Raw genomic sequence first — 21518 nt, forward strand, 5'->3', positions numbered from 1 at the left:
ACTGGAGGGGACGACAGGAACGGAGACCTGTCTCTAGTGAAAAAAGGAATACATCCCTTCCCCCCCCGAGGTATGGTCCACATTCTGTGAGTTTATTTAATAAACTCATCTTAAAAAAGGCCTGTGCTTTAACACTGATGTATCTGAGGGGATTTGTGGCTCAACATAATTGGTAAATCCGTCAGCAGAGTAACCGGAATCCATCAAATAAAAAAATGAAGAAAACACAAGAAAAGCTGAAGTTCTGCTGCTTTCATACAGTGTGATGAATCAATTTCAAGAGAATCTTTCTGCAAACTTATTCTGCACTAAATCCATTAAAGGTGACATATCAAGCTTTTTTCATCAATATATATTGGTCTAAGAGGTCCCCAGAACATGTCTTTAAAGTTTATGCTCAAAAAAACACTTTGAAATCAGATTTTGTCATGCCTGAAAAACCCTCTTCTTCAGCCCTGCTCAGAACACTCTGTTTTCTCTCTGACCACGCCCCCTCAGGAAGTGGATGTGCCTCGGCTGTCTAGCACGTTGATCTAATGTTTACATGTTGGCTGAATATACACGGCTGCTCAGAGATCACGTTACTTCAACCCTCTGAATCTGATCCAGAATCTGATCCTGACGGAGAGGCGCCTGTAGCAGGACCTTTCTGAAGGATTGGTCACAGATTTAGTGTTTCTTGTTGTTTTATTTATCAGTATGTGGACGTGTGTCTTGGTACACAGCTACGAACATGTAGCTATGTGGCTATGCTAACTAGCGCTAGCACTTATCCATGATAAATAAAAATCATCCACTAGATCTTCAAATCTGCAGACGTGGGGAGTAAAACCGACCTCTACCAGAAAGGCAGCAGGACCTTTCTGAAGGATTGGTCACAGATTTAGTGTTTCTTGTTGTTTTATTTGTCAGTATGTAGACGTGTGTCTTGGTACACAGCTACAGCTACGAACATGTAGCTATGTGGCTATGCTAACTAGCGCTAGCACATTTCCATGATAGAAATAGAAATCATCCACTAGATCTTCAAATCTGCAGACGTGGGGAGTAAAACCGACCTTTGTGTTTATTAAGACAGCCTACAACTAGCATGCCTCCCTCCTAAGCTCCTTGTTAGCACACATGTGTGCAGGTAATGAAAAACAGAGGAGGGGTTGAGTTGTATTTTATACAGTCTATGGGCTGAACAAGCTCCGAGCTCTGACTCCGTGACAGACCGGATATTGTTGTGACGTAACAAAAACACTGAAAACTGAAACGGCTCGTTTCACACACATTTACCGAAAGGTGGAGAAATCAGAACAGGGGCAGAATGGATTTTCAGGGTTTTTTTTGACATGCCAGGGAAACATATTTTAGGTAGAGAACCATTAAAAAGTCAATTTTACATGATATGTCACCTTTAAAGCTGCTGTGAGGAACTTTTGTTTTGTATCGATTCTGGCGCCCCCTTGTGGACAAAGTGATACCTCTTATCTCTTGTCCTAAACATGTAAAAGTAGTGTTTTCAGCAAAAGCCTCATCCTGTTGTCTTCAACAGTCAACTTTATCAGGGAATGTGATTATTTTCCATGAAAACAGTCCAATAAAGGCAGTTTCTGAAGTGAGATGTCCATCATCTGGTCTGACACCTACCCCCTCAGGGCGGTTTTGGGCATTAAAAATGACAACAGAGAAGGTGTCAGTGTTGTTGCTGATGGACTTGCTATTGAAGGTCATAAAGAGGCATCAGTATCATTTTCAGTCTGTTTCTCAGCCAGTTCAAAACTCCTCACAGGGCCTTTAATGTAACAGTGAAGTCGTTTATTTTGTTTGAAATGACCCTTTACTTTTCAGAGAGTTGTTCTGTGGATGATGATCAAAAGTGCCCGCTAGCTTGTTCGCTCTCCTTCAGCAGGAAACTGCCGTGCCCTTAAACGCCCTTTGAGCTCCATGAAATAAAAACTTGAGCCACACAATTAGGAGATAAGATATTAAATCAATCAGGCATGTTGAGAAAATATTATTTGACCCCGTCTGTCTCTTGCCTGGATAACAGCCGCTCCTGAAGACAACTAACTGATGAATTATTGATTAATGTCCTCAGCATGATGAAGCGATTTATCAAACTTCTAATGTGCTCTTTATGAACCTCGTCTGACTCGGCCTCGTAATCAAGTCGAGGAAGAGAGGAGGCAACACGAACAGAGAGGCTGCAGAGATGGTTTGAGTCAGTCAGAGGGCTCACTCTGTCATGTTTTACAGTACACCCCTTCTCTCCCTTCCTTCACAGCTCTACATTATTGTCTCTTTTATCTTCCTTTTTCCAAAATCAGCTTATCACAGCCTAGCTTTGTCACTTTATCTCCACCTTATCCGTCTACCGCTTTTCTTTTATTGTTCAGCATACACTGTGGCACCAGCAGCTTCGTACAATCTGCTGTAGGGGATCTGTCAGCCCGATGATACTGATCAATATCCTGCAAACACGCAACTATGATCACCAATCCTAATCGTGCGACAGTCTGTCTCTGCAGCAGTTCTCCTGGCTCTGGACTTGGTCTGTCTTTTATTGTAATGGAAAATTGATTCGTTTTACAATACCAGCCAGCCTATGACAGAAAAAGGTGTTTGTAATTTATTAAACCAGTGACCTATTTAAACACAGATGAAGTAAATCTGATATTCAGTCAGCTACAGGAGAAAACGTATCATTAGTTTTATAAAAGCACAAGACGATGAAATATAACCTCACTTCACTTCAGATCATTTCTGCTTTAAAAACGCAGCAGGTCAATGTCAGGAACATTCACCACGAGTGAGTGGGCGGAGCTATGATGTCATTTCTTATGTGTTGCAGTGATATTAACGCAGAGCTTTAAGCTGCTGTTGGTGGTCGTGATATAAACATCATTTCTGAGAGAGATTTCAGATGTCAACACTACCCGTCCTCTCTCTGCTGTCGTAACCCCGACCACAAAAGATCGTTGTGCGCGTTCTATGAGGAAGTAGTAGCTTCCCAGCCAATCAGGGCGACGTAGTGGGGCCGCCACTCGACCAATCAGGACAGAGGGTTGGGGAGTAGCTCTGATTGGTCCGTGATAACGAGAACCAGGGGAATAATAACCAAGCGGCAACCTCTGGTCTGAAAATATGAGTCCAATGCAGAAGTGCTAAAAACTGCAGTTCATCGAGGATCCACTTGAGGCTGGAGACCACATACACATGAATGAGAAAAAGGACGCTCTTTGCAGCATTAATAAACATGTTTACAGCCTGGTACAAAAGACGAGTGTAGTCTGGATAGCTCATTTCTCAATCTGCTCTCACTGTGAGGGGGGTGAATTTTTTTCTAATGTGGCAATTTCGAAGATATTGAGATTACAAGTCTTCCAATAAGAGGCACAGCTGCCTGCGGGAACACTGCAGCTGTTGGCTAAGAGGCTCAAACTCCGCCTCTTTACGTCACACTGGCTCCACAGCAGCAATATGGCTGACGCCGCCGATTGGCCTCAAAACAGCTCTTCAGAAACAGATGGGTGACGTCACAGATACTAAATCCATATTTTATACAGTGCATGATAATAGCATTGCTTGATACAAAGGCATTGGAAAACACAGAGATTTCCCCATAATCTGAAATTACTTCACGTACAGATTAGTACCGATCAGTATTATGACCTTTTCTCCAAACCCAGCAGAAAAAAAGATAGGTTTTTGACGCCATTCCTACCAACAGCAGCGCTAACAACTGTTTGATACTTTCATGTCAGTAGCAAGCAGCAACCTCCAGTCCTAAAAACATGAAGCCAATGTGGAAATGTGACAAACTTCAGTTCATTGAGCGTCCGCTAGAGGCTGGCAGCAGAAACACAGGAAACCACATACACACCCATTCAAAAAAGACGATCTTTACAGCAGAAATAAACATGTTTACAGCCTGGTTCTGTAAACAAATTTTGCCCAAATAAGGGCATCGCTGACTGGATTGACAGACGGGCACCCTGTAGCTGTTAGCAAAGCGGCTAAAGGCTCTTTACCTCACACTAGCTTGACAGAAGTTAGGTTGAGTCAGCATTTCAATATGGCACCTGCCGACCATCAGCTTCAAAACTCAGCTCCAGAAACAAATGGGTGATGTCATTGAGATTATGTCCATTTATTCTACAGTCTATGGTCAGTAGTTAAAAAATGAGATGATTTGTGGGAACATGAATAAATGAATGCTCACACACTCCATGCCCCCCCCTGCATATGTCATTCAAAATGGTCTGGATGTCAATAAGAAGTATTTGGGTTTGCAGGGAAGCTTGTTCAGTGAGCTAATGCCGGCAAATATCTCCTTGCTGAGATGTTTGTGTACAAACAAACAGCTGCAGCTTGAGGATGTTTTTTCAGAAAACCAAAAGCAGGATTCTGGGGCGTTGGTTGCCTAGCGGTGAGGCTGGGGAGCATCAAATCCAGCACCCGGACCATCAGCACTGGCGCCCCACAGGGATGTGTTCTCTCCCCACTGCTCTTCTCCCTCTACACCAATGACTGCACCTCAGGGGACCCCTCGGTGAAACTCCTGAAGTTCACAGACGACACCACCGTCATCGGTCTCATCCAGGACGGAGACGAGTCTGCTTAGAGACAGGAGGTGGAACAGCTGGCTCTCTGGTGTAGTCAGAACCATCTGGAGCTGAACCCGCTCAAGACGGTTGAGATGACAGTGGACTTCAGGAGAAGCCCCCCCCCCCACTCCCCCCCCTCACCATCCTGAACAGCACTGTGTCTACTGTGGACATCCCTTCAGGTTCCTGGGATCCACTATTTCCCGGGACCTGAGGTGGACCTCCCACATAGACACAATCAGAAAAAAGGCCCAGCAGAGGATGTACTTCCTGCGTCAGCTCAGGAAGTTCAACCTGCCCCAGGAGCTGCTGATCATGTTCTACACCTCCATCATCCAGTCTGTTCTGTGTACCTCCATCACTGTCTGGTTTGGCTCTGCAACCAAACTAGACAAACACAGACTGCAGCGGACTATAAGGACTGCAGAAAAAATCATCGGTGTCGACCTGCCCCCCATCCAGGACTTGTACCGGTCCCGGGGCCAGGAAACGGGCAGGTAGCATCACCGCTGACCCCTCACACCCTGGACACAAATTCTTCAAACTCCTCCCCTCCGGCAGGCGCTACAGATCACTGTGCGCCAAAACAACCCGCCATAAGAACAGTTTCTTCCCCCAGGCTGTCACTCTGATGAACACTAAACCATAACAGTGTCATACCTGTCAGATAAATACTCTCTGTAAATATACATGTAGATACACAATGCAACAATTCTCAAGCAGAATTCCATATTTCTATTTATTGTATTATTTAACTACTATTTTATAATGTAAAACTACCTCTGCAACTCACCACTGCACTTTATCATATTATTTTAGCCTGTACATATTAGTCAAGCCTATTTGTTGTTTCTTTGTATTTATAGCTGATGTTATTGTTATTATATTTTTATTTTATTTTTATTATAGTTCTTATTCTTATTCCTATTCTGCCTTGTACAAAGAGAGCACAGTTTACTAAAGTCAAATTCCTTGTGTGTTCAAGCATACTTGGCGAATAAAGCTGATTCTGATTCTGATTCTGATTCTGATTCTGAGCGCCCCACGTACAGGGGTCACCGGTTCGATTCCCGGCCGGCCGACCACCTCTTGCATGTCTTCCCCCACTCTCTACTCCCCACATGTCCTGTCTCTCTTCAGCTGTCCTATCAAATAAAGGCAAAAAGGCCAAAAATATAACTGAAAAAAAAGCAGGATTCTTCTCTGTAAATGAATCCTCTCTCTGCCTGAATGTTGTTTCTTTAACAGACAAACTGTCCTGTCTGTTGAACTTGTAAGTCGCGTCAGTACATGCCTCACTTTTGCATTTCACAACAACAAGGTAACAATACTTATCTTGTTGGTAAAGTGTGTTTGTGTGTCTAAAAGCCAAACCTCTTCACACAAATGATCCCAACACCACCATTTGAGTGTGCCGCTTCACCCTCACTCTGCTGTAATTACCTCTCCTTCTTGCTCCTCTCCGTCCGTAAACGCTCATCTGGGGCTGCTGATGGTTGTGAGCGAGTGCTCTATAGCGGCTGCTGCAGCCGTTTTTACCATCAGTGCTATCTGTGCTTGTCTCAATAAAAGCAGTTTCTCTGACATTATCTCTGTGCGCCTGTTATTCTTCCTTTCCGGTTCCCCCGTTCTTCTCCTCTTCATAAATATTGCAGCACGAGGCTGCAGAGCAATATGTACAGCAGCAGATAAGAGTCTCTCCGTTTGTTGGAAAACGCTTAATGTAACAAGTGAGGTGACTCAGCCTTTTACTGTGCTCATCCTTTCACTTCCTCTGTGAACACTTTTTACATTTCCAGACAGAAAGCGGAGGAGAAGCAGGGAATTGTGTCGTTTTTGTCGCCCGTGTGATTTTCACTTCACTTGAAGGAGAATGTTTTCTGACCTGCTGTTACAATGAAAGCCTCAGAGCTGGTAAAATGACTGTGATGCTTCATAATCAGCTGAAAGCAGAGCAACAGAAGAGCACGCCAGATTTTCTTGCTTTGTAGGAATGCAACATATGTGTCTGCCAGCTTGTGGATTTTCTGTCAAACAGCTCATGGGTGTCGTTTTCTGTTGTTTGTTCTCTTCTGTTTTATTGTGACCTACTTAAAGGGGACATATCACGCTTTTTTCATCAATATATATTGGTCTAAGAGGTCCCCAAAACATGTCTTTAAAGTTTATGCTCAAAAAAACACTTAGAAATCAGATTTTGGTCTGCCTGAAAAACCCTCTTCTTCATTCCTCATCAGAACACTCTGTTTTCCCTCTGACCACGCCCCCTCCGGAAGTGGATGTGCCTCGGCTCTCCAGCACGTTGATCTAATGTTTACATGTTGGCTGAATATACACGGCTGCTCAGAGATCGCGTTACTTCAACCCTCTGAATCTGATCCAGAATCTGATCCTGACGGAGAGGCGCCTGTAGCAGGACCTTTCTGAAGGATTGGTCACAGATTTAGTGTTTCTTGTTGTTTTATTTATCAGTATGTAGACGTGTGTCTTGGTACACAGCTACGAACATGTAGCTATGTGGCTATGCTAACTAGCGCTAGCACTTATCCATGATAAATAAAAATCATCCACTAGATCTTCAAATCTGCAGACGTGGGGAGTAAAACCGACCTCTGCCAGAAAGGCAGCAGGACCTTTTATGAAGGATTGGTCACAGATTTAGTGTTTCTTGTTGTTTTATTTGTCAGTATGTCGACGTGTGTCTTGGTACACAGCTACAGCTACAGCTACAGCTACAGCTATGAACATATAGCTATGTGGCTATGCTAATTAGCGCTAGCACTTATCCATGACAAATAAAAATCATCCACTATATCTTCACATCTGCAGACGTGGGGAGTAAAACCGACCTTTGTGTTTATTAAGGCAGCCTACAACTAGCATGCCTCCCTCCTAAGCTCCTTGTTAGCACACATTTGTTCAGGTAATGAAAAACGGGGGAGGGATTCAGTATTATTTTATACAGTCTATGGGCTGAACAAGCTCCGAGCTCTGACTCCGTGACAGACCGGATATTGTTGTTACGTAACAAAAACACTGAAGTCTGAAACGGCTGGTTTCACACACATTTACAGAAAGGTGGAGAAATCAAAACAGGGGCAGAATGGATTTTTTTCATTCTCGGGGGGTTTGTAGACATGCCAGGGAAACATATTTCAGGTAGAGAACCATTAAAAAGTCCATTTTGCATGATATGTCCCCTTTAAATCTGCTAATAACCTCCCTGTCTTCTTGCTTAAATCAGCTGTCAGGTCTTCATGATCTCCCTGAGACACACACACTTTTATGTTCTCGATTCTTCAGGATGAGTCGATGTGGGATTTGGAATTTACTCGTTTTTGTAGGTTTGTAGAGTAACCTTTAAACTAGCCGCTTCTGTCTTGATCTTTTTCCTCCTGTCTTGTAAATCTCTCCGCCTACACTCGATCTTGCTGTCAGGTTTACTCGATGCACAATCCAAGCATGCCAGAGTTGAGTCAAGTGTTGATTTCTACCTCCAAAGCAGATACCACACTTCAGCTGAAGCTGGAGTTCTATTTCTGTCAAGAATAGGTGAAATTTTCTGGGGAAAAAAATGCTGGTCTTGGTCAAATCAAATCCAAAATTCCCCTGAATTTAACAGCTTATAAAACAGAGCAAGGGCAGAAAATCCTCCAGATTAAGAAACCTGATTTGTTGTTTTTTCACTTAGTAAATAAAATAAATTGTGAGTCCAATCAGAAAAAAATTGTCTCATTATATTCTGTCAATCAATTTGTAAATGACTGTATTCAGCTGTGTGTTATGGACATTTTTTTAAGAGTTTGATTCAGTAAACAACCTTCTGTCCCTTCAGTAGAAAAGCTGCTGTTAAGTTAATTACCACATACCTAAGATGGCGATGACCTCATCGTCTTGAATGACCTCCAGTGACCCCGACACCACGAAACACAGAGTGTCCACGCTCTCTCCGGCGTGGAAGATCAGGTCTCCTGGAGCGCAGTGCGTCGTCTGGAACTCCACCGCCAGCGAGCGCAGGCAGCCGTCACTCGCTAACCTGAATGCAGGGTGCTCGTTGAAGACCTGAGAGCGAGGGCAGAGGAGGGAGTGTTATTATTTGGCTTTAAATTCAAACTGTAGATTCAAGCAAAGAGCAATCTAAAGCTCCTCTCTAAGTATGGTCAGAGTTATTTAGAACAAACCCAGCTGTGAAACTTTACAGCTATGATGTTAAAACTCTGAAAATCATAAAACTGTGAAACTAAAACTGTTATTTTAAAACTCAGTTTGAGTATTTTGTCTTTTCTTCAAGACACTGCAGCTTCAAACAGACACTCTCTATGAGGTGCCGTTTGTAAAGTTGTGCACACTGAAAATAACAGAAACATTTCTCCACATTCAGCACAAAATATATTAGGTTAAAATAATTGTTGAATCCAAATGCTAAATATAAATATTAAATCTAAATCTAAATTTTAGATACAAACCTAAATGCTAAATATAAATATAATGTTACATATAAATATTAAATATAAATATAAAAGTTAGATACAAATCTAAATGCTAAATATAAATATAATGTTATATATAAATATAAATATTAAATATAAATATAAAAGTTAGACACAAATCTAAATGCTAAATATAAATATAATGTTATATATAAATATAAATATTAAATATAAATATAAAAGTTAGATACAAATCTAAATGCTAAATATAAATATAAATGTTAAATATAAATATAAATGTTGAATATAAATATAAATGCTAAATATAAATGTTAAATATAAATATTGAATATAATCTAAATCCTTAATATAAATATATATGCTAAATATAAATATAAATGCTAAATATAAATCTAAATGTTAAATACAAATCTAAATGTTAAATCTTAATCTAAATGTTAAATACAAATCTAAATGCTAAATATAAACATAAATGATAAATATAAATGTTGAATATAAATCTAAATGCTAAATGCTAAATATAAATGTTAAATATAAATATAACTGTTGAATATAAATATAAATGCTAAATATAAATGCTAAATATAAATCTAAACGTTAAATACAAATATAAATGTTAAATCTAAATCTAAATGTCAAATACAAATCTAAATGCTAAATATAAATCCATATGTTAAATATAAATATAAATGTTGAATATAAATCTAAATGCTAAATATAAATATATATGCTAAATATAAATATACATGCTAAATATAAATATAAATGTTAAATACAAATCTAAATGTTAAATCTAAATCTAAATGCTAAATATAAATATAAATGTGGAATATAAATCTAAATGCTAAATATAAATATAAATGTTAATTATAAATATAAATGTTGAATATAAATCTAAATGCTAAATATAAATATTTATGCTAAATATAAATATAAATGCTAAATATAAATATAAATGTTAAATACCAATCTAAATGTTAAATCTAAATCTAAATGTTAAATACAAATCTTAATGCTAAATATAAATGTTAAATATAAATATAAATGTTGAATATAAATCTAAATGCTAAATATAAATCTAAATGTTGAATATAAATATAAATGTTGAATATAAATCTAAATGCTAAATAAAAATATAAATGTTAAATATAAATATAAATGTTGAATATAAATCTAAATGCTAAATATAAATATAAATGCTTAATATAAATGCTAAATGTTAAATACAAATCTAAATGTTAAATCTAAATCTAAATGTTAAATTTAAATCTAAATGCTAAATATAATATAATTGTTAAATATAAATATAAATGATGAATATAAATATAAATGCTAAATATAAATATAAATGTTGAATATAAATATAAATGTCGACTATAAATCTAAATGCTAAATATAAATCTAAATGCTAAATATAAATCTAAATTTTAAATACAAATTTTAATGTTAAATCTAAATCTAAATGTTAAATACAAATCTAAATGTTAAATATAAATCTAAATGCTAAATATAAATCTAAATGTTAAACGTTAAACCTAAATGCTAAATGTTGCTCTGCATTCCTAAATATTTAGCTGATATGCAAATTCACACTGCCGCCTAGCGTAAATACCACAATAAAGCTTTATAAAGTGATACAGATATCCCAATCATAGTCTGTCAGTATGACTCTAGTGGGTTAAAACCAGACAATGAAAATGCTGTATAGGCAGTTTTTGAGGCTGTAAAGAGATTTCTCATCGCTCAGAGACAGAACTGACTCAGTCTATGGTACGGACAAGCTAAGTTGGTATTGCTAAGTCTGTATCTCTTTGCGAAGCTTTTAATATCAGCTAAATATTTAGGATCGCAGAGCAACATTTAGCATTTAGATTTAACATTTAGCATTTAGATTTAACATTTAAATTACATTGTAACATTTAACAATTTAACATTTAGATTTAGATTTAACATTTAGATTTAGATTTAACATTTAGATTTAGATTTAGCATTTGGATTTAACAATTATTTTGACTTAGTATATTTTTCACAACAAAATTAAATGTGAAGAAGATCACAAATATTCCTCTAAATGTGATAAAAAAAAAAAAGTGACTTTTAAAAATTCCCTCTACAATTTTATGACGTTTTGGAGCTAAATATGGAGAAATGTTGCTGTTATTTTCGGTGTGCACAACTTTACAAACGGCGCCCCATATACTATTAAGTCTCATAAGGAAACAAAGAGATCATCCTTGCACTTTACATTCATAACAACAATCTACATTTGTACACCTGCTTGTTTTTCTGGCAGAAGACGTTATTTGCTGATATCCATTTATACATTTGAAGTAGAAAACAGCTTCCACACATTGAGAAAATCCATCAGTAAAACAGTCAAGCCTTTATTTGGCTTGCTGTCGTTGACTGAGATGAGTGTTTTTCATATCAGTGCTTTCTGTCAGTCACTGAAACGGAGCAAGAATTGTTAGAAAATAATCCTTTAAGAGATGTCACCTCACAAACGTCCCTGTCACAACTCTTCCTCTTTTCATTCAGGACCTGAGGAGGACAGTGGGCACTCTGTTAAATGAGCTAAACTGCTGATGTTTTACTGAAGTGTGTGAAGTTTGAAAACTTGAATCCTTTAATGTGACTTTGTGAAACTGCATGCACAGTATTTGGGGGGAAAGCCAGGTTTTTAGAGCTTTAAATCAAAAGAGAAAAAGGTTTGTGAGCTTTGTTTTCTTGGATGAAGTTTCTATTTGTTCTTGCTTTAGAAAAAAAATCTCATTTTATGTTTTCAGCCATTAAAACTTTTCATTTCCAATCAGAGACAAAAGAACAGAGAAGTTTAACTGGAGAGAGAAAATTATGAAACCAGACATTTTCATTGATGATCAAGCTGGTATGACAGTCTAAATTTAGTTCCTAATTTAGTTCCTAAAAAGTCTAATATGTTTCTCTCAGTGAAAGTCTACATTGAAAGACATGCAGTCTATGGCTATCAATGAAATCATCTCTTACATGCTTAAAAAATTGCACCGGTATACAAGACGCACTGTGTATTTGAAGATCTCTCAGAGATTTAAAAAAGTGTTAAGTCTTCCTGCGTGGCGATGTCTATTATGATCAGCGATGTCTACAACATGCAACAATTGCATCTGCAACCCTTTATTTTGAAGGAACAAAAGGATGTTCCAAATTCTACCTGCAGATGACTTTTATTTTGAAGGGACACAAACAGGATGCACAGAGGCCCACCTGCACACCCCTCAGTCAGTGATGCAGCCTTCTCCTCACCTTCATCATATTCCCTTCCCATCCTTTTTCACAGATTTTCACTGTCTTTTCCAGCACAGCGTGCACTCAGCTTTTAAAGGGGACATATCACGCTTTTTTCATCAATATATATTGGTCTAAGAGGTCCCCAAAACATGTCTTTAAAGTTTATGCTCAAAAAAACACTTTGAAATCAGATTTTGGCATGCCTGAAAAACCCTCTTCTTCAGTCCTCATCAGAACACTCTGTTTTCTCTCTGACCACGCCCCCTCAGGAAGTGGATGTGCCTCGGCTCTCCGGCACGTTGATCTAATGTTTACATGTTGGCTGAATATACACGGCTGCTCAGAGATCACGTTACTTCAACCCTCTGAATCTGATCCAGAATCTGATCCTGACGGAGAGGCGCCTGCAGCAGGACCTTTCTGAAGGATTGGTCACAGATTTAGTGTTTCTTTTTGTTTTATTTGTCAGTATGTCGACGTGTGTCTTGGTACACAGCTACAGCTACGAGATGTAGCTTTGTAGCTATGCTAACTAGCGCTAGCACTTATCCATGATAAATAAAAATCATCCACTAGATCTTCAAATCTGCAGACGTGGGGAGTAAAACTGACCTTTGTGTTTATTAAGACAGCCTACAACTAGCATGCCTCCCTCCTAAGCTCCTTGTTAGCACACATTTGTGCAGGGAATGAAAAACGGAGGAGGGATTCAGTATTATTTTATACAGTCTATGGGCTGAACAAGCTCCGAGCTCTGACTCCATGATAGACCGGATATTGTTGTTACGTAACAAAAACACTGAAGTCTGAAACGGCTGGTTTCACACACATTTACAGAAAGGTGGAGAAATCAGAACAGGGGCAGAATGGATTCTTTTCATTCTCGGGGGGTTTGTAGACATGCCAGGGAAACATATTTCAGGTAGAGAACCATTAAAAAGTCCATTTTGCATGATATGTCACCTTTAATGTATGGGGATGTGTTTTTTTAATCGTGTCAGGTCGCACACAGTCATGCTGGAATAATTTTCCAGGACAATACGTGATTTTCCAGGACATTTGACTTTTTCTCCCATTTTTCAGGTGTTTTCCAGTACTCACAACTGGTCAAGTGTTTTCCAGGTTTTCCAGGACGCGTGGGAACCCTGAGGGCCCGATCTACTAAAGGTTTGCGTGTATAAAAACATGTGCAAACTTGACAAAGCAGATTTACTAACCGGGAGCACCGAGGATTGCGTCTGTCAAATGAGCAAAAAAGCACTCGCTATTCATTTAGCGTGTTTGCCTTCATGAATATGTAGAATACATGTAGATCATCAGAACGCGTAAAATACTGGGAGGAGGAGACGCAAATGTAATCATTTAGCACACGCAATGTGATTTATCAAACCCTGAAGCGCACGGTATTTTTGCGTCTATATTTAGCACGTTTGAATGGCAGGTGCAAACTGACACAGCGTTACGCACACATGGCTGCGGTCACTGTAACCACATTACTCCAGTTCTTAGATCTCTACACTGGCTTCCTGTCTGTCAGAGAATAGACTTTAAAATCCTGCTGATGGTTTATAAAGCACTGAATGGTTTAGGCCCAAAATACATTGCTGATCTGCTGCTACTTTATGAACCACCTCGACCTCTGAGGTCATCAGGTACTGGTCTGCTTTCAGTTCCTAGAGTCAGAACGAAACATGGTGAAGCAGTGTTTAGTCATTATGCACCACATATCTGGAACACACTCCCTGAAAGCTGCAGGTCTGCTCCAACTCTCACCTCTTTTAAATCAAAGACTAAGACTTTCTTATTTGACACTGCCTTCCTATCTTAGATTATTTTAACTCACTTTAAATTAAAATTTTAATGCAATTTTTAATATATTTCTAATTTTCCTTTTCTTTTCTGTTTTATTATATTCGTCATTTTAATTGTGTTATTTTATGCCTGTCTGAATGTCTCCAGTGCTTTTAATGTTTTAATGTAAAGAACATTGAGTTGCCCTCGTGTATGAAATGCGCTATACAAATAAAGCTGCCTTGCCTTGCCTTGCCTAACGCTCATTATAACTTTACAACATGTCCACAACAGCGGGGCTTACAAGCATTACTACAGTTTTTACACACGGTTATGTCCTTTTTAAGTCAATCAAACGGACATGAAGTCTAACAAACCAAGAGAACAACACAAATAAATAAATAAAACAACACAAATTCAAAGCAGTTCAGCACCACGGATAGCAACCGCATCATTCTGACACCCACTTTAACTTTTTCATATAATGAGAGCACAGTAGGTCACTGTATCAACAGATATAAAGTTTAGTCAAATTGGCACAGCGGCCCACATCTTCACATACAAACAAAAAATCAACATGAAGAACTCGGCCTACTCACCACTGTTTGGACGAGCCTTAAGCTCCGCGGACTTGTCCACGATGCACTATATGATTTTCTTTGATCTGTCATTCTCAATAAATAACATGACATGTCCACTCAGTCTATTCTGTCCCATCGTGCTCATCAAGGGGTGTTTGGTTAGTTTTAACTTGGAGAATGAGCGCTCAGAAGGTGCAACGTTGACGGGAAGAGTAAAAAATAAAAGCAGGGACAGGCCTCTTCAAATTGCTCTCTAAACTCCATCAAAACACTGATTGTGTTTTGGACAAAGACCTCCAACTCCATGACTTCAAACTTCATTCATCGCTTAAAACCACTCTGCTCTCTCAAACTCTCCATGGTGACAGCCGATAGCACACGCAAAATGCTCATTAAAGGGCGGTCTGCATCACTTTTGCACTCGTTATCATTTGCGCATGCAGTCATAGTAGATCACCCGCAACACGCCCAGAAATAACACGTTCAAAATTATTATTTGCACACGCAAATTAGCGCTCGTTATTTGGGATCTTAGTAGATCAGGCCCTGAGACTTTTATTTTGGTAACTCATTTAAATATTTCTGGGGGGTTTATTTTCTTGCTTTACTTTTTTTTAATTCAAGTGTTAACTTTAAAACTTACTTCAAAGGGTTAATTCTTCATTTATTTTCCCTCATGAGCGATGCAACTTCCTTTTGTGCTTCATTCTTTCCATCTTTTATATTTTCAAGCTGATCTTGACGTGTTCTCTCTGTAGAGATCTAAAGTGTGTACAGTTTGGGAATGGTGTCGTCTTACAGAATAAAACTTAAGGATGAAACGTACCAATGTTCAAACTCTGTGTAATTCCATCTGCTTCTTGAAAACTTGACTGATTTTGGTGACTTTCTCTCAGCTCAGTGTCACATCACCTCACCTTGAACTGCTCCAGAGTCATCTTTTTATTCTCCCTTGTAATCATTTTGAAAAGAGTCTGCTTTGGGTTAAGTGTTGTAGAATCCATTCCCCTTTAGCAGTCGAGGTATTTTCGGCACAATGAGAGCCAGCCGCTTTGAACGATGAGACTAATTTTAGTGACTGGGAGTATTTGTCACTGGCGCTGGTTGTTACGCAGCACAGTGGCACAACTGAAGGTGTCCTGCGTTTCAAAGCCAGCTCAGCTATTTGAGTCTGCCAGAAGTGGGACCAAAATCAGGCGTGTGAAGCGACGCCCAGAAAAGAAAAGTAAGAAATATCACGCTGTAGAAATCTAAAAATGATTGGTCAGACGTGAGCTCATTGTCCTAAAAGGTCATTCTCTCCCACACCTTTTTTAATCTTAGCTTTAGATTTATTTAAGGGATTACACTGAACATGATTAGAGCCCCTAAAGGTGGTGTAACAGTTCACTGTCAACCTTTTGTTTCAGAGCTCATACAGATCAGCACAATGATACAAAATACTGAAAGAAGGAAAACTAAGGAACATTGTGGCAGCAACTTATGAAATTCCTTTTTTGAGCTGCTGATTATTTGGCCAATTGATTGGTTTTAAAAATACTTATCACAATTTTCAGAGCACAAAGTGATGTCTTCAAAAAGCCTATTCCACCCCTCCTTCAAAAAACTGTTTGTAACCCAAAGACTGTTCTTTTACAAAAATGAAAAAGCTGCAAATGTTTTCATTTAAGAAGCAGAGTAAGATAGTTTCTGACATTTGTCCCTGAAAAACATTCATCAGATTTTTGGGGGGTTTCATTTTCTGTCAGTCTCCTCAGTCACCCATTCATAAATGATAACAGCTCTTGGTCGATACCTACCTACCTGTAAACCCTCTTTTTCAGCCCTGCTCAGAACAGGCTGTTTTCTGTGTCTTTGCCTTTAAATGAGAATGAGCTCTCTGACCACGCCCCCTCAGGAAGTGGATGTGCCCTCGGTTCTCCAGCACGTTGATCTAATGTTTACATGTTGGCTGCACACAGACCCACATTACTTCAACCCTCTGAATCTGATCCAGAATCTGGTCCTGACTGAGAGGCGCCTGCAGCAGGACCTTCCTGAAGGATTGGTCACAGATTTAGCGTTTCTTGTTGTTTTATTTGTCAGTATGTAGACGTGTGTCTTGGTACACAGCTATGAACATGTAGCTATGTGGCTATGCTAACTAGCGCTAGCACTTTTCCATGAAAAATTAAAATCATCAACTAGATCTTCAAATCTGCAGACGTGGGGAGTAAAACTGACCTCTGTGTTTATTAAGACTGCCTACAACTAGCATGCCTCCCTCCTAAGCTCCTTGTTAGCACACACGTGTGCAGGTAATGAAAAACAGAGGAGGGGTTGAGTTGTATTTTATACAGTCTATGGGCTGAACAAGCTTCCAGCTCTGACTTCCTGTTACAGACCGGATGTCGTTGTGACGTATGAAAAACACTGAAATTTGAAACGGCTTGTTTCAGCACACATTTACAGAAAAGTGCAAATGTTTTCATTTAAGAAGCAGAGTAAGATAGTTTTTTGACATTTGTCCCTGAAAAACATTCATCAGATTTTTTGGGGGGTTCATTTTCTGTCAGTCTCCTCAGTCACCCATTCATAAATGATAACAGCTCTTGGTCGATACATACCTTCCTGTTGAGGTGGACACAGATGTCGGCCCTCATGTCTTTGGGACAGATGGACAGGACCTTCAAAACACAGAGACAGAAAGAGGTCACACTGCTGGAGTGATATTCTACCATTAAGCTTTGCAAAGACAAAACCTGAGAGAGGATCATTTATTCATTCTCTGCTCCCTCTCCAGGTTCGCTCTGACGGTTACTACAGTGAGACAGTCACCAACAGGATTCAGAGGAGGTCTGCTGGCAGGAAGATGAAGGTTGGAAACTTTCAGTGTTGGATGGTGATGAATACATATTTTACTCTGTCTCTATGTAGAGCTGTGCTTTTTTTTTTTTTTTTAGCTTGTGCAATCCTTCAACAGCCTGGAAGTCTCTCTCCCTGTAGTTCCATCTGGAGCAAAGCGAGGTCAAAGGTCAGCGTCAGTGCAGCCTTGAAGTAGAACTGTCATACTCAAAGTTACGGTGATAATATGGGGGGTGATATGGATTTTTTAGCAGCTTAAATTTTGGATGCCATCTGTGAATTTATATTCCTATTAAAAAAAATATAAATAAAACTCAAGATAGGAAAATAAAAACACCAAATTAAAATAAATTACCAGACAAAGAGACTAAGATGCTACACTACAAGTAAACACAGCAGAGTATACATAGTAACTTAAAATCACAGGAATAAGATGATATGATCAAAATAATAACTAAATAAATAATGAAATAATCCAAAATAAATAAATAAAACCAGAAAATTTAAAATTTAATGAATAAATTATATATACAGTTGTGCTCATAAGTTAATATACCCTGGCAGAATTTGTGATTTTTTTGGCCATTTTCAGAGGATATTAATGATAAGAGAAAAACTTTTTTTCACTCATGGTTAGTGGTTTGGTGAAGCTAATTTTTTATCTAACAACTCTTTTTAAATCATAATGACAACAGAAGCTACCCAAGAAACCATAAATTCTGCCAGGGTATGTAAACTTCTGAGCACAACTGTATATTATATGTATTAGGGGTGACCCCAAATAGTCGAATATTCGACGATTCGTTCTAACGAGTCTTAGTCAACTGCCAATCTCATAGTCGAATATTTGCATATGAAACGTGGATCATTCCATTCAAACCATGGGGGTGCTAATGTCTAATTTTACATTATTTTCCTGTTTCCTGTAAAAATAGTGTCTCATATATCCTATTTTGATATAAATATAGACTTATTTAATGTAATTCTGAGAACAGCTCTTGAAGTGTTAAATCTCCTTAAAGTGGTAATTAAATCTCCCCTGGTAATTAAAGGTGGACTCTCCCATTTAGCGGGGACCTGTGGAGCAGACGTTCCTCAGCTGGCCTTTAAATCTTTCTACGTTCATGGCAGCTCAAAATGTCAGGAAATAAAACTTCAGTTGATCCTAAAAACTAGTGATGAAGATGAGGAGCAGCTTCATGAAGAGGGCTGTGAGATCAAGGATTACCAGACCACACAAAAACTGTACGGGGCCAAAAGAACCAGGAGGGATACCCAAAGCTGTCTGAAGCCTCAAAAACAATCCACAGCATCCCATCCACCTCCACGCCATCAGAGAGGATATTCTCAAAGACAGGATTTACAGTCAACAAAGACAGGAGCGCACTTCTGCCCGTACACACGATGGTTTTCCTCACGTACAGTTTGAAAAGACTCAAGCGAACAAAGACGAGATGAAAGACTGTTTTAAAAGGTTCTGTTAAGAGATTTAATAACCCTTTAACTGGTTCAGGTTTGATTTTGAACATTATACAAATGTTTAGCCTTAAGTTGGACAGACTACCCTCTGCAGTGCTGCTCTCCTCTGTGTGAACACTGTTTAAATATCTCCTGATTCCTTATTCTATAGTGGAGCGTTGTTCCATGTTTAACTGATGGTGGTCTTATTTGAGTTTTCTCTCCTTCATCACCTCGTTGTTTTTGCAATATAGATTAAAAAAATGTAAGTTTTATACTTATAATATTCTGTTGTCCCTTTTACTTTAAGCTATGAGTCTCTTAATTGTAAATGGTTATGTGTAATATTGTCATGCGGTCACCATCATGCAGACTTTGGGTCAATAAGGAAAAACAACAAACATTCCACTATTCGTCGACTATGGGCAAAATCTGATGAATCAGATTCGACTAAGCAAATCCTTAGTCGGGCTCACCCCTAATATATATATATATATATATATATATAATAATTTAAAATAACACAGTACATGACTTTTAAAATAGACTTAAAAGGGTAAGATAGAATAATACTCAGTTTAAAGCGACACTAAAACTAACACACATGTGCACCATCAACTTTTTCTATTGTTTTCTTGCCTAATTGTATTTACAGATCCATGCCCAGCTCAATGAAGTCCATAAAACAACAGGTTTCCTTCCAGTGAGGTCTTCTGTACAACATTTATTCCACATTAAAGCAGAATTAAAACCGTCTCCCTCCTACATTAGCGCCCAGTTTGGCTGCGGGTTACAGTCTTACTGTGCATTTCTGCAGAAACTCAAAGCTTCTTTTGCTGTTTCTCTCATTATCTCCCTCCAGATATGAGCATCTGCTAAAAATCCAAACTGTAAATTACAGTCTCTTTGTCCAGCTCATTACACAAATACTGAAACCCAGCCTAATTACATGAGGCATTTTGTCAAAACACAGAAAACACATTATTATCTCCTTCTCCTCTGAATTCCTGCCTTGTTAAATATGGACTAAATCAACCGAGGGGAAAACAATCAGTCATCTAAAACTGTCTGCTGCATCTGAATACCAAAAGACAGCATCTGAAATCAATTTTACTCCATCCACAGCGGAGGATGGTTGTAGCTCGGAGATACTTTTGGGAGTCTCTGGTCCGTTTTGGGCGTGTGCTGGCATCAAGCAGCAGACTGTGTAGCGTATAATGGCTCCCAAAGTAACAGAAAACATCCACTAATTGGCCTGAGCTTTAACTGAATGGTGTAAAACAGAGGAGGAAAAGGAGTATGAAGGGAAAATACTGAAAAACAGACAAATACAGGTGACAACAAGCGTTCAACCAGAGCAAATATGATGAGGAGATTATATAGATTATGAATTAACCCTGTGACCTCAGCAGTTACACGCCGCGCCTTTTTGTTGGGCCGTAAAATTGAATGAAATGATCACATTAAAGTTTCTTACAGCCATCTCAAGTCAGGATTTCATGATATACCAGTCCTCCGCTCAGTGGGTAAAACTTGACATCTGCACTGAGAGTAAACTTAAAGGGATATTTCAGTTTTTTTGAAGTGTGGTCGTATGAGTTACATTACACTATTGCTCCTGCAAGCCACAATGAGTGCCGGTGAGCTCTTCCCCTTTAATGAGCAAATTCCCAGAGGACCAGCAGTTAAGCTAGGCTATTTTCTCTGCGGACGGGGCCTCCTATTTCACATAATTTCCCTAAAGTTGAGAAAATATGGTCAAGGCAGTCATCACCGTGCAAATGCATGCACCAGTAGAAAAAATTGGAGCTATTCAGTTTGCCATCAGAAACCCACTTTGTTTTGACACGTGATGAGTGCCTGGACCATATTTTCTTAAAGGTGACATATTATGCTCTTTTTCATCAAAATGTATTGGTCTAAGAGGTCCCCAAAACATGTCTTTAAAGTTTATTGCAAAAAAAAAAAACTCTTTGAAATCAGATTTTGGTATACCTGTAAACCCCTCTTTTTCAGCCCTGCTCAGAACAGGCTGTTTTCTGTGTCTGTGCCTTTAAATGAGAATGAGCTTTCTGACCACGCCCCCTCAGGAAGTGGATGTGGCCTCGGCTCTCCAGCACGTTGATCTAATGTTTACATGTTGGCTGCATATACACGGCTGCTCAGAGACCCGCGTTACCTCAACCCTCTGAATCTGATCCAGAATCTGATCCTGACAGAGAGGAGCCTGCAGCAGGACCTTTCTGAACGACTGGTCACAGATTTAGTGTTTCTTGTTGTTTTATTTGTCAGTATGTCGACGTGTGTCTTGGTACACAGCTACGAACATGTAGCTATGTGGCTATGCTAACTAGCGCTAGCACTTTTCCATGAAAAATAAAAATCATCCACTAGATTTTCAAATCTGCAGACGTGGGGAGTAAAATCCTGACCTTTGTGTTTATTAAGACAGCCTACAACTAGCATGCCTCCCTCCTAAGCTCCTTGTTAGCACATGTGTGCAGGGAATGAAAAACGGAGGAGGGGTTGAG

General features: G+C 38.9%; 1 protein-coding gene across 1 annotated transcript in view; it reads right to left on the bottom strand.

The window, feature by feature from the left end:
• Window positions 1-21518, bottom strand: part of kcnh5b (potassium voltage-gated channel, subfamily H (eag-related), member 5b) — a 307105-nt gene that overhangs the window by 121131 nt on the left and 164456 nt on the right. The window contains exons 10-11 of the mRNA XM_034675341.1: window positions 17292-17351; window positions 8465-8657 (exon numbers count right to left, since the gene is read on the bottom strand). Of these exons, the coding sequence (XP_034531232.1) occupies window positions 8465-8657; window positions 17292-17351 (253 nt within the window). The remainder of the gene's footprint in view (window positions 1-8464; window positions 8658-17291; window positions 17352-21518) is intronic.

The sequence above is a fragment of the Notolabrus celidotus genome, chromosome 22, assembly GCF_009762535.1.
Source record: "Notolabrus celidotus isolate fNotCel1 chromosome 22, fNotCel1.pri, whole genome shotgun sequence".
Classification (NCBI taxonomy): Eukaryota; Metazoa; Chordata; class Actinopteri; order Labriformes; family Labridae; genus Notolabrus; species Notolabrus celidotus.